This window comes from Sinocyclocheilus grahami, unplaced genomic scaffold (assembly GCF_001515645.1).
Source record: "Sinocyclocheilus grahami isolate Dianchi unplaced genomic scaffold, SAMN03320097.WGS_v1.1 scaffold679.1, whole genome shotgun sequence".
Taxonomy (NCBI): Eukaryota; Metazoa; Chordata; class Actinopteri; order Cypriniformes; family Cyprinidae; genus Sinocyclocheilus; species Sinocyclocheilus grahami.
In genome coordinates this window covers 123,678-149,824 of record NW_015505858.1, presented here as the reverse complement: position 1 = coordinate 149,824, position 26,147 = coordinate 123,678, and the positions used below count along the sequence as shown (strand labels likewise).

The 26,147-nt window shown below is 36.0% G+C and overlaps 1 protein-coding gene across 1 annotated transcript; it reads right to left on the bottom strand.

Annotated features, from left to right (window-relative positions):
• Positions 1-21,270: 21,270 nt before the first annotated feature.
• Positions 21,271-25,763, bottom strand: LOC107559220 (GTPase IMAP family member 4-like). The gene is made up of 3 exons (XM_016242969.1): positions 25,754-25,763; positions 23,679-23,833; positions 21,271-22,228 (listed from the first exon to the last, which is right to left on the bottom strand). The coding sequence occupies exons 1-3, from the start codon at positions 25,761-25,763 to the stop codon at positions 21,461-21,463; spliced, it is 933 nt and encodes a 310-aa protein (XP_016098455.1). The 3' UTR covers positions 21,271-21,460.
• Positions 25,764-26,147: the final 384 nt, after the last annotated feature.

Here is a 26,147-nt window from a genome sequence, read left to right as displayed (position 1 = left end):
TATATATATATATATATATATATACAGTATATAATTTTTTTTTTCATTATGTACGAAGTTACAGGATTCCTGATTTACAGCAGCCGAAAAAGAATTTATTTTATGAGCAAAATTGTACATTGTAAATAAAATCAAATTTTAATCAAATTAAAATCAGAATTGATGCCCAGCTTTAGTTTCCAAAGGCCCTAACTATTTCTTTATTGTTCTTTCTGCTTGTTTTTAACTCAATCTCCTCTTTAAATACCTCCTTTTCCATTTTGTCCCCCCTTGTCCGACTCTCTCCCCTATATTCACTTTCACTCTTCAGGGACTGCTGAAGCATTTCAGCGTCTCCGACTCCAGCATGGTTTTTCACTTTCACAACACTACGTCATTACCCTGGGTGTTTAAACACTTAAGGAAGGTTTAAAGAGCAGGGAGGGAAAAAAACAGAAAGTTGTACATTAACTCTGCATTACCCAAAGGAACTGTAAAACCTGCACCCCGAGCAAAATGTGAATAAATAAAACCCGCGCCTGTCAGAGATCTGGAACAGAAGAGTGGATGCGAACGAGGGGGGGAAAGCCCATGTTGAAATTAGAAGCACTAAACTTGGAGGGTGTCTGCTGTAGACTGTGAGACCTTTAGACCAGTTGTTGTGTGCCAATAACTAATGATGTCGGACGCATTGCCTGCCGAGCCAAAAGTAGCAAAGTGTTTGAGTCTTAATAACTCATTTTGTTGAATGACACAACACAGTTGCCATTCGCAATGGGAACACCATCATAGAATACGACACTCCCTGTGCCTACACTCTACACTGGAGGTCTCACAGCTGTGAAGAGCATATCCAAGAGTTGAGGATAAGTCTAAATTAATCAAAACTCGACCGATGCTTTGACGTCAAGTGTAATCATGACACATTCTGAAATATCACTGTTAATCCTTCACCGCATTTAATTAAGTCGCTGCACTGCCAAAATAATAGCAATTGTTTGTTGCTCTCACACCCTCCAAACATCTGTTTCTGGTGGGAAACTCCATGGGAAAGTTATATCAGTTCAGAAACTCGTGGGCAAAAGCAGAAAGTTGGAAGAGCCGATACCTTATATATCTTCTTTACACATAAACCAGTTTTGTTCTACATCGGGGGCAGCTCTAGGCACACAATAAAGCTCTTTTGATGGATGGAAGCCTTGGAGGATGCCACAGGTGTTGCGTGGGATACATCTATCACACGCCAAATCAAGCCGAAGTTGTTCCTCCTGGATTGAGACAGATGGAAAACAGCATTCCACGAGTCTGCATGAAAGACAGCGAGAGCGCTGGGGGCCGTACTTGACAGGCCTCCATGTAACAAAGGTGAAAGTTTGACCTCCTTATCTGACTATGAGGTTAACCGAAGAGGTTGAGTGGAGGAGTGAAGACCAGGCCAAGGTAAAATATGCATTAAGTGTTTCATGTATCACGTATATGGGATTCCATTACAAACTACACACTTTGCTGTATCTTCTACCAGTGAGTTGTTAGAGATATCCTAACTGGACAGAAGCCTATGCTTTAAAAATATTCAGAGTCCTAGAAAACACACACCTGCTCCAAAAAAGTTCCACCTGTAACTATTAGTATTGCTATTATGATGGCACCCGGTAATAACTCACATGAGATGGTGAAAATGTATGATACTGTTGGCTTGTACAAAAATAATGTTTTTACAATCTAATTTCTACAATTTCAATCATCATTATTTTTATAAAAAGGAACCCTTGCCAAATACATACTATATGTAATTGTGGATTGTTTTGGTTTCAGCCAGTAAGCAACCACCCAGTTTACCTCATAACCGCATACTAGCAACAGTAACCACCCAGAACAGCTGAAAAAATAAATTCACTTTGTGAATATTACAATGGTTCATATCTTAAAATTAGGTATTTTAGGGTTAGTCCTGGAAAAAATGATGGAAACTACATTTTCCACAAAAATACCATAGCTACAATTTTGTTTATTGTTTTTTATATTAGTGGAAGCTAATACCAGTTTACCACAGTATATTGAAGTAACAATAAGATATGACATTTTGGCGTATAACCTATTACCCTGGTCTATCTATCTATCTATAGTTAATCTATTTATCTATCTATGGGAAACTCCATGGGAAAGTTATATCAGTTCAGAAACTCGTGGGCAAAAGCAGAAAGTTGGAAGAGCCGATACCTTATATATCTTCTTTACACATAAACCAGTTTTGTTCTACATCGGGGGCAGCTCTAGGCACACAATAAAGCTCTTTTGATGGATGGAAGCCTTGGAGGATGCCACAGGTGTTGCGTGGGATACATCTATCACACGCCAAATCAAGCCGAAGTTGTTCCTCCTGGATTGAGACAGATGGAAAACAGCATTCCACGAGTCTGCATGAAAGACAGCGAGAGCGCTGGGGGCCGTACTTGACAGGCCTCCATGTAACAAAGGTGAAAGTTTGACCTCCTTATCTGACTATGAGGTTAACCGAAGAGGTTGAGTGGAGGAGTGAAGACCAGGCCAAGGTAAAATATGCATTAAGTGTTTCATGTATCACGTATATGGGATTCCATTACAAACTACACACTTTGCTGTATCTTCTACCAGTGAGTTGTTAGAGATATCCTAACTGGACAGAAGCCTATGCTTTAAAAATATTCAGAGTCCTAGAAAACACACACCTGCTCCAAAAAAGTTCCACCTGTAACTATTAGTATTGCTATTATGATGGCACCCGGTAATAACTCACATGAGATGGTGAAAATGTATGATACTGTTGGCTTGTACAAAAATAATGTTTTTACAATCTAATTTCTACAATTTCAATCATCATTATTTTTATAAAAAGGAACCCTTGCCAAATAAATACTATATGTAATTGTGGATTGTTTTGGTTTCAGCCAGTAAGCAACCACCCAGTTTACCTCATAACCGCATACTAGCAACAGTAACCACCCAGAACAGCTGAAAAAATAAATTCACTTTGTGAATATTACAATGGTTCATATCTTAAAATTAGGTATTTTAGGGTTAGTCCTGGAAAAAATGATGGAAACTACATTTTCCACAAAAATACCATAGCTACAATTTTGTTTATTGTTTTTTATATTAGTGGAAGCTAATACCAGTTTACCACAGTATATTGAAGTAACAATAAGATATGACATTTTGGCGTATAACCTATTACCCTGGTCTATCTATCTATCTATAGTTAATCTATTTATCTATCTATCTATAGTTAATCTATTTATCTATCTATCTATAGTTAATCTATTTATCTATCTATCTATAGTTAATCTATTTATCTATCTATCTATAGTTAATCTATTTATCTATCTATCTATAGTTAATCTATTTATCTATCTATCTATAGTTAATCTATTTTTCTATCTATCTATTGTTCTTTCTTTCTATATCTATCTATAGTTAATCTATCTATCTATAGTTACAGTTTTTCTCAGTCGCTTTGGTGCATTTCTCACATCACTATTTACATTTGCACAACAGTTAATGCAGTTCTCAAAACAATTAGTACAAACTGCAAAACCTAGTTGATAACATGCAAAAGCATGTCACTTGCTCAGAATGGATAGGTCATTCTTCAAAAGCAAGTATTCATGTCAATGAAAGTGTCAGTGTCATCAAGATGAAAAGTCCTGACACCATTGTTTATGAACAAGATAGTCAAATGGCTTTGTCATGTTTTCATTATGACAGTTTACTCTGTCAATGTTTTCCAATGCAAAAAAGTCAGATCTTGGTGACACTACCTGAAAATGCTCAAGACAGCACTATATACTATTTGCACAGCCATTTGAAAAATACAGTAAAGTTACACATTACTGTATTTAGTGAGGTAACTGAGTACAAGACACTGAATATGTATGTTTCACATTTTTACTGCATATGCTCTTTGCAATTCTAATTTGTTCACAGCATTGTGCAAAAGAAAAAATACACCCTTATTTACAACAAACATAAACTCCCTTTGGGTAGAGCTGTGCACAACATTGCAGTACATATTGGAACTGAACATACAACATACATAGTACTGTAATCATGTGTCTAGCCACATAATTTCATCTACATCACAGCGAATATCATCTCTTGCAATGCAGCGAGGAAAGTATCTCCTCGAGTGGCGAAGCCACCCTCTGCTGTGATGTCCTCACATGCGACCAAGACGGGGGATATGGGTGAGGACGCCGTTTTCTGAGATGGCTGCACACATAGTAATATTCTCTCCTCGTTGGCCTGGGACACCAATGGTTGCCCTGTCCAATGCGATTCCTTCCACATCTTCTACCTTTTGCCAGATTGAAACCCGCCTCATCAAGGTATATGAATGTGTGCAGTGGTTCCCTGCCCTCCAGCTCCAGTACATGCTTTATTACAGAAGAGGGAGTGAGAAAAACTATAACAACTTTTCCTGTGTAACATAATGCATTTTGGACAACATATTGTACAGTATGCACTGTGAATACATATACACAGAACTGTCATGTAAGTGCAGTGCATGACACTACACAAAGTAAACAGTTTACAGCACTGAATATTAGAATATGCATAGAACACATACATGTTTTACCTGTACATACTGGTGACGGAGCTCCTTCACTCTGTCGCTGTTCCGTTCAAATGGCACATTGTACAATTGTTTCATGCGCATTTCATTCCTCCTGAGCACTCTGTCAATTGTAGCGACTGAAACAGATTCAATGTTCCCAAAGATGTTGTCATCCTCTATAACAGCACTTTGTATCGCTCTCAACCTTATGGCATTGTTTGCAATCACCATTGCACAAATGGCTTCCTCTTGTTGCGGAGTAAAAAGGGGCCCTCTTCCACCTCTGCAAGGTTGTCTTGCAATCCTGTGTGGTGCAGAGTAAAATTACAGTAAATATGGCAAATCTTTACTGTAACACTACAATACACTAAATGTGTGATGCAGTAAAGCTGTACGTCTAAATGTAAAATGTACAGTGACAAGTTCTTGTCCCACTGCAAGCTTCATGTATGACACAATGACAGTAGTGCAGTGCAGATTGCTCAGTGCTGAATTACTGTCCATTTATACACACCTGTTCTCCCGACGAAATGTTTGAATAATTTAATTTACAGTGGTTCTCCCAACATTTGGCTGCACCCTTCGACCAGCCTCAGCCATTGTGAGGCCGTGATTGACAACATGATCCACAATTGTAGCCCTGATTTCATCAGTGATCCGCCTATGTACTTGGCCTCTTCTTCCCCTTCCTCCCCGCACCCTCACCCCTCTTCCACGAGACTGACCTTCCATTTCTGTGTTACAGTATTGTAGAAATGGTACACACTATGTCCTGCTTGGTTCATATATGCTTGTAAAGTGGGGGTTTATGGGATTCAGCTCTGACAGTGATTGTAGAGAAGTGGTTTATCAGTGGTTGCAACTAATGCTTCACACACCCCTTCTCATCAGTGAAAGTTGAGATTCACCTGAGAGAAATTATTCAATTTAGGAGACATTTTCAGGAAAAAAAAGATTAAATTTTTTTTTTTTAATTTGCTTGACAGATTTGGACAACTAGTTCAACATTTTTGTATGTAATGACTCAAGCAATGAAATGAGGACTATTAGTTTTATATGGAATGACTATTCAGCATTCACAAGTATAGTTAATTTTGACTGACATGACATAAGCAAATGATAATGTTATAAAACAGCAGAGTTGTATGAAAGCAATTGATGCATGTCCAAAAGTATTTGCAATTTGTTCGAAGGAATGAGAAACTGCTACTATGATGTGCACAAATTACTAAATGTTGTGGAGGTTGAACTAACTGTTGTGCAAATGTAAATAGTGATATGAGAAATGCACCAAAGCGACTGAGAAAAACTGTAATCTATTTTTCTATCTATCTATCTATCTATCTATCTATCTATTGTTCTTTCTTTCTTTCTATATCTATATCTATCTATCTATCTGTCTATCTATCCATATATATATTGTTCTTTCTTTCTTTCTATCTTTCTATATCTATCTATCTATCTATCTATCTATCTATTGTTAATCTATTTTCTATCTATCTATCTGTCTGTCTATCTATCTATCTATCTATCTATCTATCTATCTATCTATCTATCTGTCTGTCTATCTATCTGTCTGTCTATCTATATATCTGTCTATCTATCTATCTATCTATCTATCTATCTATCTATCTATATATCTATCTATTGTTCTTTCTTTCTTTCTATCTTTCTCTGTCTATCTATCTATCTATCTATCTAGCTATTGTTCTTTCTTTCTTTCTATCTTTCTATATCTATCTATCTATCTATCTAGCTATTGTTCTTTCTTTCTATCTTTCTATATCTATCTATCTATCTATCTATCTATCTATCTATCTATCTATCTATCTATCTATCTATCTATTGTTCTTTCTTTCTTTCTATATCTATCTATTTATATATCTATCTATCTATTGTTCTTTCTTTCTTTCTATCTTTCTATATCTATCTATCTATCTATATCTATATATCTATTGTTCTTTCTTTCTTTCTATCTTTCTATATCTATCTATCTATATATCTATATCTATCTATCTATCGTCTATCTATCTATCTATTGTTCTTTCTTTCTTTCTATCTTTCTATATCTATCTATCTATCTATATCTATCTATATCTATCTATCTATCGTCTATCTATCTATAGTTAATCTATTTTTCTATCTATCTATATATTGTTAATCAATCAATCTATCTATCGTTTACAATAGGAAAAAAGACACTGCCAATGCCATATAGGACATATTTTACATTTTTGTTTTTGAGAAAGTTCGCGTTACTGAATGTATTTCTCAGAGGCAGTTTTAATCTTTCCTCACTCGTGTCTGGCGTTCACAAATCACAGAAACCCCAAACCCTTCACGGCTCACCTCGTCTCTTTCTTTCAGTCCTTTCCTCCCTTTCAACCCCCCTTGGGGAGGTAAACCCAGACCTGAACCACACTTCTCTCTTATTTAAGGGGGTCAGGGCGAGCTTATCGGTCTCCGGAGGGCTATAAAGCGGCCAGGCTCGTGTTTTCTCTGCGCGCCTCCGGATGAGTTGCGGCGCGTGAAAGGCTCGCGCTGCGGGCACGCGGGGGTCTCGCGCGCAGTTAAGATGAAACAGTGGCTATGGAAAGAAAATATAAAGACCTGTGCGGCCTTCGGAGTATTTGACTCCTGTGAACCTGTGAAGTTCCGGGAGGACATGCTCCGTAAATTTCCTTATTTTCGCTATTTTCCCTGTTAAAGCTGCGGTTTACGCTAGTAAATGCGGGTGTGACAGGTGTGGAGCGCGCGATAAAGGAGGGTAAAAACGGAAGATGAAGTGCGTCTCTGTCCCAGCTTCGACTGAAAATATTTTTTGGTAAATTTGAAAACCTCACCTTTGGAAACTTCCTTAAAAGTGCAATGGTTCACAAAGGGACTAAAGAATATATAACGTCGTAAAATTATGTAGGCCTTTTTAGGTTTAGTGATGGCAACAGAAAATACCCTGGAGAATGTTTATTTCACAAAAATCCCACAGCTGCTACAATTTTTACTAACAAAAATTGTAAAAAAAAAAAAAAAATTAAAATAAATAAAAATATAATATACTGTATATAGCCTAGTGGTTGCCAAACCTGTCCTGGAGGACCCCCTGCCCTGCACATTTTGTATGTCTCCCTAAGCAGACACCCAATTTAGTTCTTGCGGTCTTTACTAACGAGCTGATGAGTGGAATCAGGTGTGTTAGATAAGGGAGACATACAAAAGGTGCAGGGCAGGGGGTCCTCAAGGACAGGTTTGGGAACCACTGGCCTATACATTCACCAGGAGCAAAAGAGACAAAATGGACCAGAGTCCATGAGTAAGTGCCTGCAAAATCATTCCAAATAAAATAATGGTCCAGTCCATAGCAGATCTTTGGTGGTCTCTTGAGGTATAACGGTGGGTCTGTAAAAAACCCTTCCACGTCATTTAATGGCCATTTTAAATGGTTTTAAAATAAGGGCTGGGGTTACTTCTCAGGCAACATTTAAAATTAAATTTACCTTTTGGAAGTAGCTTAAAAACTGCTCCTTACATTAATTCCACCTCATTATGCAATGATGCTGCCCAATATAAAACATCTGGAAAATACCTAATTTACAAATAACAATGCTTTCGTGAGAAACAAAAAATACACTGTATGAACTCAACCATGACTTGAGATTTGGCAAATGGACTCATTTACTGATACGTTTCAAGCAGCAGGAAAAGTGTTCAGAAATGTAGCATTACATTGGTAATAAGGATGGAAACAAGGTAGAGGAACAAATTACTATTTATTTAATATAATTTATGTTTCTTTTGTACTATTTATTATTTGTATATTCATAGATCCCAATAAAAGAGCAATCGAGATATCGCCTGCTAAACTTCATACACAGTGCGTGTCGGTAGGGAGTGTAGACGTTAGCTGTAAAGTGAGGAAATTTATGTGGTGAGGAATGGGAGGGTGGTCAGGGAATGAGTGAAAGAGGAGGGGGCATGAAAGAGAGGTGTGGAAGGAGAGAAGGGGGTTTTAGATAGCACGGGTTGGGAGAAAGAGAATGTTTGGATAGAAGAGGGGAAAGTCACGCTAATTTATACTCGCCTAATTGGAACCAGGACAGGCCCTGCACCTGAGATGCATTCCACAGAACTGCAACACGGGAGAGTCTGCACGTGTGTTTGAAAGTGCAGGATGGTGTGTATCTCTGAATGTTTGCTTAAGTCAGAGGTCAGGGGGTTTTCACCAAAGAGCAAAAGGTCAGCATCAATGGTGTCTTTGTTATGTAGTATCTCACGGCGGTCGGAGTGCGTCGAGAACCGTTCCGTCGTGACGGTCGCACAAGCTACTCAGAGCCAGACCACCCTGGTTTTCGCACACACACGCACGCTCATAAAGTTTCTCCAATCAGTTCGAAAAATCTGGAGCACACAGTCACTATTATGATCTAACGAACGGGCCTTTATAGTGGCAGATGGACATCATCATGCTAAAATTCTCACTCAAACATGGATGCTTAAGTCATAAAGCAGATTGCCAGATGCCAAGCATATATCACTGTACCAGTCCAGCTGGTATGAAATGATGTGCCAGCTTTGGTTTTGTCTGCCATCTCGATGCTGAATAGAAGCGTATGATAGCAATTTTAACCACTGCACGGATGATAGTCTATACGGTGGCGATGATGTGGCTGGTGTTAGACATCTGCCAAGAAGGCTTCAAGTTGTGCTTCAAGTCATTATTCAGTCTCGTCTCAAACAGCAACCTATCAATAACCTGAGTTGTGAACGGATGGCCCGGCAGCGAATGTACGCTCATTGAGTACACACATATAAATCCCTGGAGAATAAAAGCTAGATAAATAGATGTGTGGAAGAAAATCCAAATTCCATTAAAAATAAAAACATGAGCCGGGTTGAAAGACAGCGGCTGCAGTCAGACATATGGAGAGCATATTGGTCACAATGCAACATCCCCTCCTTTTCAGCTTTTTTCACCTCTTTCTGGAAAGCGAAGAATTGTAACAGAGATTCAGATGTGGCGGAGTGTTTTGTTTCCCTCTGAGAAGGGCTGCATCACTCAGGAAGTTCAGGACAGGGTTTTTTTTTTCATGCTCTTTTGAAGCTATCTTTTCCAGTTTCATTGGCCATGACAGACAGCTCGATAGTTTGCACACATTAGTGACTTTGAGTCACTGGAGAGTGAAGGAGCGTCGTGCTCGGTTCATTAGTGGTTGCTGCACAGATGCAAACTCTCCTAGTTTTTTTGTCTCATGTCTATTCCGAGTGCCTGACTCAAAGTGCATCAAAGAGGCCGCAGCACGTCTGCTTTTCCCGCCTTTCATGACACGCACACACAAACATGCTAGTGTTGCCCCGTTTCAGCAAAATCACAGGGCATTGTGATAACAGATGAAATAAAAACCTCAAGACTCAAGAATGTGAAGTCCAGATACATGAGGCGGAAAGGCCACCTCTGGATGTAAATCTGAGGGGGGGAAAAGGGGGGGGGGACAGACATATTAATAAAATAATGCATTTTTTAAGAAATAAACACATTTTTTAAATCAAGTAAATACATTTTTAGAGACAACATGAAATAGGATTAAAGTCAATAAGAAATTGTTTTCACAACCCATTCATAGTCTGTTCAAAACAGTAATATGCTGTTTCACTAATTTTAGAGACAAACAGAATAATTAACAAAAAAAAAGGAAAAATGTAGGATGGGACTTGGTTTAATTAATCTGTTGTTGATTGGAGCGAGGCAGATCTGAATGTGAGTTTGCAGACGACTGTAGGAAAGGAACAGAAGTTGTGAAAATAAATTGTAAATCTTTCACAATAAGATCATGAATTTTCATTTCTTTCCGACTTCAAGAAGTCATTCTTTTTAGCTGGGTTAAAGCTTTCTTTCATAAATAAGGAACATTACTGATGAAATTTCCCAGGGAATTATTTCCTCCCCCATAGACAAATTGCAGCGATTTCTGTTTTCTATTTTCTATTTTTCCTTCACTCCCAGTCTTCTGCTTAATGCATGCTTTCAAAAGGACCACAGTGAAAATCAGAGGTCTGGCCCTTAAGCCCAACACACTGCCTTTCATTTGAGATTTCAAATGAAGGACGTAATTTTCTCTCTTTCTGCCTTCCTCTCATCATTTTTCTGTCTTCCATTTATTGGGTGATGAGAAACTTGGGGTTGGGGTTCTTATATGATTAGTTCACGCAAAAATGAAAACCCAGTCATTATTTACTCACCCTCATGACGTTCCAAACCCGCATGCTGTCATTTCTTTCTGTGGAACACAAAGAGAAATGGTTGAAGAGTATGTAAGCAGCTATTTTGCATTCTGTAAAGCTCACAAAACCCATTTTTAGGTGAACTGTTCCTTTAAATGAGACTAAAACTGGATTCAAACCTAACTGTAGCGTTTCTCCCTGCCTTGACACCAGATGATCCCTGTTTTACAGTCCTCTTCAGCCCAAGGTCTCGCGTGTGCATGTTTTGCATTTAAAATAACACAACTTGATAGTACTTCTGAACACAAGTTCTAAAGTATCTATTAGCTAGAGCATCAAAGAAAATGTGTTCCGCAGGCTTTATGTTTCTTGTCACTTCAAACCGCCTTTTTTTTTTTAGCTTTTGTCTTTTTGGTAAGTGTTGTAGAACTAACATTAGCCTCTTGATCAAACATATCTATCAGAAAACAAAGACAGCCCTGAATTATGTAATTGCTCCATTAGCATTTCAGTCTCTTTAGTTGTCAGACTGACATTGCATGACGGTATCCTGACTCTTCCATTACGCAAGTGTGCGGTCAGGCTAGGATTAAGACCTTGATCCGCTGTATTGGACAGGAGCAATTCTGGTCAGATCTGCATTATATTAATTCATCCTTGAAGCAGTATCCAGAGCTCTCGCTGTGTCTGGTAATGGGAGGAACAGTATGCTTGCTTTGGCTTGACCCTGAGCCACGATCAGACCGCAGAGCGGTGTCCATTACAAAGAGCAGCGATCACTCTATGGTATGTTCAAACACATCCCGCAGGCCTGCACTTCAAACGTGGGCCGTACCCGCTCACCAGCAGCAACATGTCAGTTAGTGAGGCCCGCACAATTAATCAATTAAAGGCCTGCGCGGAGCACAGCAAGGCCCCCGTCCCACTGTGATTTGAGGGAAGGATCATTAGTACTCACACTTGAGTCACTTTAAGATCACTCAAGGCTGCGTTCAGATGAGGTATGTGCGGTAAAGCAGTGATTTCCACGGCATTAGGAGCCGTTAGCGGTTCTTGATGATCTGCATTAAGACTGAACAGCTCATTCTAACAGTGCTTCTGAATGAAGTCACACTCATTTGTTCACATTTTTTAATGAATCATACTGAAAAGCTCAAAAGTCTTGATCCAAGTTACTGAATAATGCGTCACTGACTGACTAAATCATTTGGATGACTCATTCAGTGACTCTTGATTCACTTAAGTGATTCAGTAAATTTGCAAAATGTGTCCCTTGAATACCTTGTACATGCTTTGATGAAAAGTCGCATAAATGTAGAAGGAAATAATCAGAATAATTAAACAAACAAATAAGCAGAAACATTAAAATATTCTACCAAATCTATTATTGTTCTTGTTCCATATATCTGATAAGTATAGTCATGTTTTTTTTAAAGAAATTAATACTTTTAATTAGCAAGACATTGATAACATTACAAAAGAGATGTCAAATAAGTTATTTTGAACTTTCTATTCATCAAAGAATCCTGAAAAAAATGAATCACAGTTTCCACTAAAATATTAAGCAGCACAACTGTTTCACCATTAATAACAATAGGACCAACAATAAACAATAATATGTTTCTTAAGCAGCAAATCAGCATATTTGAATCATTTCTGAAGACTGGAGAAATGATTCTAAAAAATTCAGCTTTGCATCACAGGAATACATTACATTTAAATATATTCTAAATAAATCATTTGGATGACTCATTCAGTGACTCTTGATTCACTTAAGTGATTCAGTAAATTTGCAAAATGTGTCCCTTGAATACCTTGTACATGCTTTGATGAAAAGTCGCATAAATGTTGTTCATATAACTTGTAGTTAGAAGGAAATAATCAGAATAATTAAACAAACAAATAAGCAGAAACATTAAAATATTCTACCAAAACTATTATTGTTCTTGTTCCATATATCTGATAAGTATAGTCATGTTTTTTTTAAAGAAATTAATACTTTTAATTAGCAAGACATTGATAACATTACAAAAGAGATGTCAAATAAGTTATTTTGAACTTTCTATTCATCAAAGAATCCTGAAAAAAATGAATCACAGTTTCCACTAAAATGTTAAGCAGCACAACTGTTTCACCATATAAACAATAATATGTTTCTTAAGCAGCAAATCAGCATATTTGAATCATTTCTGAAGACTAGAGAAATGATTCTAAAAAATTCAGCTTTGCATCAGAGGAATACATTACATTTAAATATATTCTAAATCAAAACAGTTATTTTAAATTGCAATCATATTTCACAATATTACTGTTTTACTGCATTTTTGGATCAAATGAATGCAGCATGGTAAGCATGAGACTTCTTTCAAAAACATTAAAAGATCTTATTTATCCCAGACATTTGAATGGTAGTATCTGCAATATTCTGCAATAATATGAAAATATCTACATATGATTGTATCAGCACAGCTCTTATAAACAGATTGATTTTCTTTCTGATTATTGTAGTACTTGTATAGTGGAAACAAAAACATTTCAAAAAGACTTCAAATTAGAGTCCAGCTGAATGTAGACACTGCAAAGAAAACCTTTAAAAGTAAAGTGCTTTTGAGAACACATACCTCATAGCTAGGCTTCAGTTGTGTTCACAAATGTAATAAATAAACACCACCATTTTATGCACCGAAACGTTGCCAGTGCCTCATAACCATTAACAGTTTGATTGTGTGCATATAAAAAAAATAAGCCCTCGACATGTTATTATGAAAGCAAACTTTTGTTGGTCCATTTTTATTTTGTAATTTGGCCGCAGGGCTATTATCAATGCTTTATAGGTTGCCTGAAAGCCACACACACGGTTACACACTCATTCTAAACAATCACAACCACACACACACACACACACACACGCTACAGGGAGGAACATGAAAATAGCACTAATAGGAAAAAGATGAGTGAACTCCATTCGGGTGGAGTGCTCCCTCTCTCCAGGGCTGGGCACTGGACATCATGTGTTTCAGAAGAGTCACGCTGTTTACGGTCAATCAGCAGTCGTGTGCTGTGGCTTATAGCAGCGTGTAGGTCATCTCCAGCATCTCTTTGATTTACAGTAAGTTACATGGATCATGCTTTTAGAGCTTTTTTTTTTATATATATATATGAAGTCTTTTAACAATTTTGATACAATTTTCTAATCTAAAACCTGTTTTTCTACTGGGTGTAACAGATCACAAATTGTAATCCTTTACACATGCAAGCTTCTCCATACCCTAGTATAGGCCTACTAGCCTATTAATATATATATATATATAAAAAAATCAAGTTACATATATGCACATATAAAATATCAGATTTTATCATCAAATCATATATAATATACAGTGACACAAAGTAGTTAGGCACTTTTGCACAATTTAAAGTCACATTTTTCTTCACATTTTATTGCTCAGTGACTTTAATCAACTGGTGTTGTAGAGATTTAATAATAATATTAAGAATTTTATAAACTGTGACAAGTCTATGTCTCTTCTTCAATTATGAACAGAATACAGGTTGTAGCCTACATTTTATAATAACACCCACTAGCATCATTATAAAAGCTTTATGGTACTTTAATTCGATTTATTCGATTTTTGCTTTACATACTTGTTTTCAATGTATTAGATTAATTCGATTTTTTGTAACTATCATTGTTACTTCTATGTTAAGATCATATATGTTCCCAGATAGCACACGTACGTCTGCAAGATGTCTGTTATAGATCACTTGATCTGAAAAGCATCTGCTGTGTACATACATCTGACAGACGTCTGATGTCAGTTTTACATACATTCTAAATCATAAAAATCTTAAAGACATCTAATAGGAAATGTCCCTTGGACACTCTAAAAAATACGTCTTCCAGATGTAAATGTGGACGTCAAATAGACGTCAGGGTTATCAGGGTTAAGATGTATTTTCATGGTAATACAGTAAATAAAGTTGCATATTACTGTTTTACTTTGACAAAAGAGCATTTTATTTAAAAATATATAATTTTGGATGGCACATGATGGCATCTTAACAAGCGTCTATGTGATTCATATGGTGCTAATTGACCCTTCACAAAGACTCACCCCCTTTAGTTACTGTTGCTACATCCGACACTAAGCTCTCAGGCCACATATCATGTTCTCACGCAGTGAAAAATTCATCACGAAGCAAAGAGGACACAGACAACCCGCCGTTAATACCGTTTGTGGCTCTTTAATGTGTCATGACTCAGTTCAAGCAGCACGTGAACCGATCATATCTTCCTCTATACTAATTATAGCACGAAATGAACATGAATGAACATCAGAAGGTATCTCAACCGCAAAAAGACATCACCTACCATTTTTCAAGTTCAAGTCCACCGACATTAATCTGCTCTCCTGTCTAGTTTGTCAGAAAAAATGGCAGATTCGGTGTTATGATTGGTCAGATCGCCTGTCAATCAAACTCCAGGCGAAGGGCGAATTGTGTGAGACTTGAAAAAACATTTGTGAATTATGTCAATTTAGGCATTTTGTCAACAAAAACCGATATACACCACAAATATTCAGCTATTTCCATTAAAAAAAAAGCAATTTCAATTACAAATTTCAACCAACGGAAAACGCTACTTTATATATATATATTTTTTTTTAATATATACTTTCGTCGTCGGGACCATAGTGACAAACGGCTTAGTTTTAAAGTGGCAAAACGGTATTTTCTGGGTAAAAATGTTATCTTATTATATTACTTTAAATATTTTTTAAAAAGTAAGAAAACCTACATTTGTAATCTATCCCACAGCCCTTTGCATGTTAGCGAAGCGTTTGCAGCTTTTTGATTTTGAAAAACGCATGCGCGAGCTAACGGCAAAAGCAATGCAGTGCGCGCAGGAAAAGTGTGTGTCACTGGGTTTTTTCGCTTGGGCTTTGCTCTTTCTCAGGCCACAGGCCGCGATCATAAGAGAGCAATGTCGAGGCGTCTGCAGTTTGCTTCTGCTCCTCACCGAGTGTACCACAAGGCCCTTACAACAACATCTCCGCTGAGGGCCGCGGTGACATAACTCATCCTTACCGTATTAATACAGGTTGTAGCCTACATTTTATAATAACACCCACTAGCATCATTATAAAAGCTTTATGGTACTTTAATTCGATTTATTCGATTTTTGCTTTACATACTTGTTTTCAATGTATTAGATTAATTCGATTTTTTGTAACTATCATTGTTACTTCTATGTTAAGATCATATATGTTCCCAGATAGCACACGTACGTCTGCAAGATGTCTGTTATAGATCACTTGATCTGAAAAGCATCTGCTGTGTACATACATCTGACAGACGTCTGATGTCAGTTTTACATACATTCTAAATCATAAAAATCTTAAAGACATCTAATAGGAAATGTCCCTTGGACACTCTAAAAAATACGTCTTCCAGATGTAAATGTGGACGTCAAATAGACGTCAGGGTTATCAGGGTTAAGATGTATTTTCATGGTAATACAGTAAATAAAGTTGCATATTACTGTTTTACTTTGACAAAAGAGCATTTTATTTAAAAATATATAATTTTGGATGGCACATGATGGCATCTTAACAAGCGTCTATGTGATTCATATGGTGCTAATTGACCCTTCACAAAGACTCACCCCCTTTAGTTACTGTTGCTACATCCGACACTAAGCTCTCAGGCCACATATCATGTTCTCACGCAGTGAAAAATTCATCACGAAGCAAAGAGGACACAGACAACCCGCCGTTAATACCGTTTGTGGCTCTTTAATGTGTCATGACTCAGTTCAAGCAGCACGTGAACCGATCATATCTTCCTCTATACTAATTATAGCACGAAATGAACATGAATGAACATCAGAAGGTATCTCAACCGCAAAAAGACATCACCTACCATTTTTCAAGTTCAAGTCCACCGACATTAATCTGCTCTCCTGTCTAGTTTGTCAGAAAAAATGGCAGATTCGGTGTTATGATTGGTCAGATCGCCTGTCAATCAAACTCCAGGCGAAGGGCGAATTGTGTGAGACTTGAAAAAACATTTGTGAATTATGTCAATTTAGGCATTTTGTCAACAAAAACCGATATACACCACAAATATTCAGCTATTTCCATTAAAAAAAAAGCAATTTCAATTACAAATTTCAACCAACGGAAAACGCTACTTTATATATATATATTTTTTTTTAATATATACTTTCGTCGTCGGGACCATAGTGACAAACGGCTTAGTTTTAAAGTGGCAAAACGGTATTTTCTGGGTAAAAATGTTATCTTATTATATTACTTTAAATATTTTTTAAAAAGTAAGAAAACCTACATTTGTAATCTATCCCACAGCCCTTTGCATGTTAGCGAAGCGTTTGCAGCTTTTTGATTTTGAAAAACGCATGCGCGAGCTAACGGCAAAAGCAATGCAGTGCGCGCAGGAAAAGTGTGTGTCACTGGGTTTTTTCGCTTGGGCTTTGCTCTTTCTCAGGCCACAGGCCGCGATCATAAGAGAGCAATGTCGAGGCGTCTGCAGTTTGCTTCTGCTCCTCACCGAGTGTACCACAAGGCCCTTACAACAACATCTCCGCTGAGGGCCGCGGTGACATAACTCATCCTTACCGTATTAAAGATGGGCCACTTGTGACTCCACCAGACTTTGGCCCATGTTACGCATACCGGCACAAATCATTACGGTGTCGGTTCTCAAGGGCATCGGGTCCTTTGAGAGCCAACTATATCACCATGAAAAGAATGTTCAGTGTTTTTTTATGTGAGGGAGCAAACTCGGGTGTTTATATTATTTTCCCTCCATATTTTTAGTGTTTTTTTTCTCATATTAATCCACAGTCCCCTCCTTTTCATTCTTTCCATTGCTTTCTTTTACACATTTCTCCCTCATTTTCTCATCCCTCTCTCTCGCTGTCCTCTTCCAGACGCATGTCCAATAGGACAGAATAATATTTGGACAGGTGTTCCTTTTTAAACACGTTATCCACAAGTCCAAGTCCGCAGGGGACTGCACTACATCATTCCTGAATCGTTTCTCTATAAGATGGATCTGAGGTTAAAATATACAGTACTGGCTGAGTCACACACAGCCTGCAATACTGTAATCTATAGAGCACTACATCCGTAATCCCTGACAATAAAAATCTGTTTAGCACCAATTTTCCTTTATTTTTTAAACGTTCTTTTTTCCTGTTTCAAACAACTGCAGAAAGCCACATCTGGAAGACAGATGTACGTCCCACAGCAAGCTCTTTCTCTGTACTTCTCTCTCTCTCTCTCTCTCTCTCTGTGCTTAGAAACATGAGAGCAGGCTTGTGTCTCTCGCTCTCTCTCTCCCTGGGCGGACCACCCACATAAGAAAACGCCTTGCCATACTGAAGGCAGAAGTACAAGGATGGGTTTTTTTGATGGATGGGTTTAGCAGACTATCACTTATGTCAATGTCAAAACCATAAACCTGCTCTTGCAAAAGAGGGTGAGAGAGAGAGACATCTTTGCATCTGTCTGTCTGACGTCTTTCTGCAGTGGCATAAAAGCATTTTCACAATATTCTTGTCTGCTTGTGGCTCCTGAAACTGTTAAAAGACTAAGCCGATGGGCTGATTTTTTCAGACACATCCTTTCTGTTTAAACTGATAAATCCCATACAGAAATGCGATATGTGGCAGGCAATACATGTACAGTACTTGGATAGATGATATGGTGGCCTCAAACAGTTTCGGGACACTTAAGCAGCACTTGTGTGTATGAAAATCTTTGTATTATATAACAAACAAAAAGATATCACAAGCACACTTTTCAAGCAAAACATTCATTTACATTCATTCATTTAGATCATTAACACACTTTGTGAGGTTATAAATGCTAAAATAATATATATAATGTACACAATATACACTATTTGGACACTTTCTGGTTATTAAAGTATAATGGATCATATTCATAACTAATGAGATGAACTACACATCTGCGAACTGGAGATCTTACTTAAACCCACTAAAAATCTCTACAACACCAGTTGATTAAAGTCACTGAGCAATAAAATGTGAAGAAAAATGTGACTTTAAATTGTGTTGGATAGATGATATGGTGGCCTCAAACAGTTTCGGGACACTTAAGCAGCACTTGTGTGTATGAAAATCTTTGTATTATATAACAAACAAAAAGATATCACAAGCACACTTTTCAAGCAAAACATTCATTTACATTCATTCATTTAGATCATTAACACACTTTGTGAGGTTATAAATGCTAAAATAATATATATAATGTACACAATATACACTATTTGGACACTTTCTGGTTATTAAAGTATAATGGATCATATTCATAACTAATGAGATGAACTACACATCTGCGAACTGGAGATCTTACTTAAACCCACTAAAAATCTCTACAACACCAGTTGATTAAAGTCACTGAGCAATAAAATGTGAAGAAAAATGTGACTTTAAATTGTGCAAAAGTGCCTAAATACTTTGTGTCACTGTATATTATATATGATTCGATGATAAAATCTGATATTTTATATGTGCATATATGTAACTTGATTTTTTTATATATATATATATAATACATTTAATACGTACATATATTACAATATAGGTAAAATATATTTTAAAATTGTTTTTTTTAAATATTATGACAATTCAAATTTAATTAATTACAAATAAATACTGGTATTTAATATATTTACATATGCCTATAGTTTTTTTAATATGAAAATTCAAATTTAATTAATTACAAATAAATGCTGGTATTTAATATATTTACATATGCCTATAGGATGCATACATATATGGCCATATGTGCATGGGATTTCATATTTGCTTGCTTTTTTCTATTAAATTATTTCTTAACTCCAAACCAATGGCTAAAACCAGTGATTGCAAATGCGTGTATAAATAAAACACGGAAATTAGTCACACCATCACTGATTGTTTTCATTATGCAGCTTTATTTTCATATTCCAGAACAGCTGCAGAAACATTTGAACTGCAAACCAATTAAGTGGCAAAATTGCACATGAGAATCGCTTACATGAGGAGCGTTATTACATTTATGCTCATGCGATCAGTCTGAAAATGTGTAGCATGCGTTTGTTCCATAGCAGCTGTTTAGTGCAGCGCAGTGATGTAATAAAAACAGTTATGCACCTAGATCCGGAGATGTTTATGGCCTGTAAACAAATCCTGAGTTTATAGTGTGCTTAGAGTTCAATGCTCACTTCAAAGAAAGCGCTTCAGGCTTACTGTGATTTTTACTTGTGCATGTGTGAAATAAAGCTATTTGGTGACAGTGTAAAGACAGTGATCTTCACTCCATTGCTCCATATACGCTGCTTATGAATAGTTGCTCTTTAAACTCAAAACACATAACATCTAGTGTTTAAGGCAAAAAAAAAAGCTTTAGTGCAAAACTTATGGTGCACACAAAAAGTCTGAGAAATGGATCTCAAAGACACAGCTTAACCCTTATCTTCTGCTCACCATTAGAAATTGAATTTGTAATACTTGCTTTTGCTGTTAAGCTATGAAGATTCTTTGAGCACTTGAATGCTTGGTAACACTTTAGAATATTTTTCATGAATAACATTAACAAACATTAATGTATATATTATGCTTAACAGATCATTAGTTAATGAGCATTCAAATAGTATATACAGTACATGTGTATATATATATATATAGAGAGAGAGAGAGTTAAAATCTCAATTCTAAATCTAATTTAAACAGATATAAATGGAATGTTTTAATTTAAAGATTACAAAGATACATTAAGAAATACTTTAGTATTCTGAATTATTTTTGGATCAGAAATTAAACAAGCAAGCATGAACATTATCAGTTTTACACAAACTTGTGTAAAGTGCTTGTCATTAAAGCAAAAGGGGAACAAACCAAAATCCACAACTCTGAAATTGATATTAATTGTTAAATTCAACTCAAATTATTAAGTTAATAATTAGTGCTGTCAAACAATTAATCACGCTTAATTGCATCCAAAATAAAAGTTTTTGTTTACATAATATATGTGTGTACTGTGTATATATATATATATATATATATATACACACACACACACACACACTTGGATGTATATACTTCAGAAAATATGCTATGTTTATATATTAAATATATTTATTTAGAATGTAAATTATATGAAAATAAATATAGACGTGTAAATATTTTCAAAATATATACTATACGTGTGTGTAATTATATATACATAATAAATATACACAGAACACACATATTATGCAATCAAAATGTTTTATTTTGTATGTGATTAATATGAAAATAAATATAGACGTGTAAATATTTTCAAAATATATACTATACGTGTGTGTATTTATATATACATAATAAATATACACAGAACACACATATATTATGCAATCAAAATTTTTTATTTTGTATGTGATTCATCGCGATAAATCGTTTGACAGCACTATTAATAATACAATTTGTAATGGGGAAAAAAAGCATGTATTAAATAGAAAAACATTTCATTAGCGTTTGTAATGACTTCTGTAGCTGACTATATATTCATATTTGAATGTTCAAGAACAACTGATCTGGTGTTTGATGTTCTTAGTGACATAATGAAAATTACAATAAACTCTTACCAAATTTCCAAGTGCTCACTTGGTTTTTTGTTTCCGTCTACCCACCTCCGTCGCCACAGAGCCCACCGTTGCTCCCATGGCCCCTCCTACGGGCCCCCCGACGAACAACCCCACGATCGACCCCAGTAAAGCACTGCCCCTCACCATATTGGGGAGCCACCCGACCACACTGTCCCACAACCAGCGTAAGAACGAGGTGTCAGGTGTGGAGACGCAGAGCTCTGCGATTCCCACAACCACCAAATCGCCCACACTTTTCTCTGCTTCGGCCCTTATTCCCTCCCAATCATCCTCTCCTTTTTCTCTTCTGCTTCTCAAGATCTCCTCCTCCTTCTCTTTCACTCTCCTCTCTGCCTCCTGCAACAGAGGGCAGGTGTAGAAGTGTGTCCCGCTTTCTTCCACCAGCTTCTCCACCTTTATGAACAGCTCCTCCACGCTGGACCCCGGCCGCAGCGGGTGATGTCGGTCGCTGCACTTTTGAACGAGCTCTAGCAAGTCGGGCCGCTCTGTATTGAGATAGTCGTCCAGAGAAACATCCTCAGGCAGTCGGTCCATGCGAGTGAAGAGCACCATTGCATGTTTACTGACAGCCTCAGGGCCAAACACCTTCTCGATGGTCTCCAAAATCTGGAGCTCCAGGTTGCTGGGCCGGTGGATAGGGACACAGAGCAGGAAAGCATGGGGCCCCGGGGCCGACAAAGCCACCAAGAGCGAAAACTGGCGGCGGACGTCCTCAGCGGGACGCTCGATGCACAGGCAGTCAGGTGTGTCCACGACAGACACCTGTGCAGAGAAGAAGATAAAGATTAGAAAAAGGCCCCTTCTGTACACTGTGAAATAATACAGCACTAATGGATCTATTTGAATAGTCAAAATAAAAAAGTGATTTTACCATGGTAAAGAGGTGTTTAAGTATAAGGTACAATGCAGTTATTACTTTAACTGTAGGTAACACTAAGCCACTTACATATTTTATAATCATTTTTATTGAATGTATAATATAATTTTTTAAATATTGAATATTTTATTCATAATATATTTGGTAAGACTTTGCAAAAAGGCCCTATTAGTTAATGTTAATTCATTAACTGATATTAACCAGCATTAGGCCATACATGTTACATTATTTATTCATCATTTGTTAATGTTAGTTAATAAAAATAAATTTTAAAAATTGTAAAGTATATAAAATGGTATTAACAGAACTTTTGTTTTTAATAATGTAAATGTTGAAATTACCATTAACTGCTTTAGACGTCTTTTAGAAGTAATTTTCTTTGTTAGTTGATGTTAACTAATGTAGTTTATAACTATAACAATAATAATAATTAACAACTATAATTTAAAAGTATATTTAAACTAGTGCTGTCAAACGATTAATCGCGATTAATCGCATCCAAAATAAAAGTTTTTGTTTACATAATATATGTTAATATTTATTATGTATATATATAAAAACACACACATACAGTATATATTTTGAAAACATTTACATGTATATAATTATATTTATATTATTTATATTACAGATAAATATATTTAATATATAAACATAACATTTTTCTTAAATATATACATGTATGTGTGTGTATTTATATAGACATAATAAATATACACAGCACACACATATATTATGTAAACAAAATCTTTTATTTTGGATGCGATTAATCACGATTAATCGTTTGACAGCACTAAATTATATATACTTATAACGTAATAATTAACAATTATTACATTTTTATCTAATGTTACCAAATGTAACTATTGTAAATATTATGCTCAAGTGTACGCTCATTATTGTATTTAATTTTTTTATTATGTTTGTCTTTTTGAATCAAAGGTTTTGTAGACAAATATTTTTGTAGACAAATATAAATTGAGCTAACATATTAATTTCTTCAAAAAACTACAATTTTAATTAATATTTATTTAAATCTTCCAGGTGGCATCTCAGTTTTATGAATTACTGATTTTATAAGAACAAAAGGCAGTTAAAGTTTGCTTAAAGTCAGCTAAATTTGCACAATTACTGTTAAGGTTTATGACATGCATACAAAATGTGAATATAATGAGAACATAACTGTGACTCGTTTTATTAAATGCTTTTGATATGCCTAGTCACATACTAGGAAATCATTTGAATGCATTGATGCAGCTTTATTTTACATTTTTAAAAAATCTGTGCAGACTGAGTGTGGCCTTTCACAGAGTTTTAAGTGAGACCTGAACGCACCTGTCGTCCTGCCAGCGTCACACGTCTCTTCTGACAGTCAGTGGCTGGTGTCTCAGGGCCTGTACAGTCGGACTCAGATGTCGGGCCGCCCAGGATGGCATTGACCACACTGCTTTTCCCAGCACCCGCTGAGCCGAGCAGCACCAGTCTCAACTCTACAACCACAGACAGAAACAGTGTGATTAAAGACAGACATGAGTTACAAAGAAACCACTTTTATTTGCCTTTTTCCCACTAATAATATTAGAAAATGTGATTTATTTACATTTTAGATTTAGTTTAGAATAAATAATTAAGTTGTGTTATTGGTTTTATGAGGGTTGATTCATAATTTCTGAAAATTTCATTACAATACTGCATTGCAAATGAATTTGATACTTTTTTAATTCACATTTGATTTGCATTTAAAACACCTTGAGCTTTATTTTAAAATCTTAGTATTTCATGTTTGAGTGGTTATGTATAGTATATTTACTATTATTTAGTAATACCAGCTGATTTGTTGTAACATATGAAACATGCAAAAAAGTAGGGAACAATAATTGTATCTTTATTCAGAGTTCGAAATATAATGTTTTATTGAATGCCTTTTAATGTTTAAAGGAGAAATAGTTTTTGATCAACGTCAGTTAATGGTGTGACAAACCGATACAAATCTGGGTTTACCAAAGCAAGTTTCATATTTTGAATATTTAAGTGGAAAATCATGTTTCATAAGCACAACAGCTATAGATATCTCAATGAAAACAATCTTTTTCTTTCCACACAAATATTGGAGCTTGTAATTCCATGGGTTGGACTTCCTAAAAACCAGGATAAATAAACTGGTCCCATAGCACCAGACCTGACTGAACAAAATGAAACAAGCAATGAAAAGAATAAAATATGCATAGTGCCGCAAAAATGTGTTTTTTTTATATATATTTTTAGATCAAACATTAATGGGCTACTTCATAATCCATGGGCAGGCAACAGGTTTAAACGAATGCTGAACATAAATAAGAAATGTCTGAAGTAATCATTTTATTAAGATAAAAACAGATCAAAAGTGAACTGTGTGTGTACTTACTACATAAAATTTTAATTGAACTTACTACTTAAAACAGCAGGTCTTTATGATGCATTATACAAACAGATTACCAGGATATAATAATGTGAAAGCCAATTTTGCTACTTCTGCATCACATAATTTTGATGCAATAGCGCCACCTAAAGACTGAACTGACACATAACACCTTTCATGATATGAAACATCAGAAATGCAACTTAAACTGCGACATTTAAACTTAGATTTGCTCTAAGCTGTGAGTGTTGCAATCAGCAGGCTGTGTGCTATGCTTACACCCGTCTCAACACACAAATAAAGCTCAATTACTACACTATATGTGGGTCAACAGCATAAAAGTGTGCTTTTTATATTTGGTAAGGCTGTTTTCTGAAATGAAAATGATCTTCCACCTTCTAGTGGGTGGGCCGACAGTTTAATGAGGATGCTTATAAAATGATTTCATTTTTACTTTGAGTGGTTGAAGTGGAACATACTGTAATTAGCAAGAGAAAACACCCAAAAAATAAAAACATATTTGTCTGTTTCAAGCATCTCGGTAAGGGATTCTGTAGTTTATTAGGAAAAATGCCAAGCCATATAAAGAGAAAGAAACATAAGGACAAAATTATGGCATGTGTTTTTATGTGTCTTATAAGTCTTTCATAAAAGGAAAAAAAAGGTACAAAAGCTGTCACTGGGGCAGTACCTTTCCATATTAGTATCATTAAGGTACATATTACACTACCACAGATTTTGTACCTTTTTACGAGAGGGGTTACTCAAAGACTTCATGTATCCCACTATGTAAATTATGTTACATGCACTGCAAAAAAATTATTTTTTATTTTTTAAACACCATGGTACTATACTAGACATGAAGCTTCGAGATACATTACAATGGTACATTTCTAGAAACAAGGTATTACCATGGTAAATTTCCCCCCAAAAAACAAAAACAAGGTATTACCATGGTACATGTCCATAAACAAGGTATTACCATGGTAAATTTGCAAAAACAAGGTATTACCATGGTACATGTCCATAAACAAGGTATTACCATGGTAAATTTCCAAAATCAAGGTATTACCATGGTAAATTTGCAAAAACAAGGTATTACCATGGTACATGTCCATAAACAAGGTATTACCATGGTAAATTTCCAAAATCAAGGTATTACCATGGTAAATTTGCAAAAACAAGGTATTACCATGGTACATGTCCATAAACAAGGTATTACCATGGTAAATTTCCAAAATCAAGGTATTACCATGGTAAATTTGCAAAAACAAGGTATTACCATGGTACATGTCCATAAACAAGGTATTACCATGGTAAATTTCCAAAATCAAGGTATTACCATGGTAAATTTGCAAAAACAAGGTATTACCATGGTACATGTCCATAAACAAGGTATTACCATG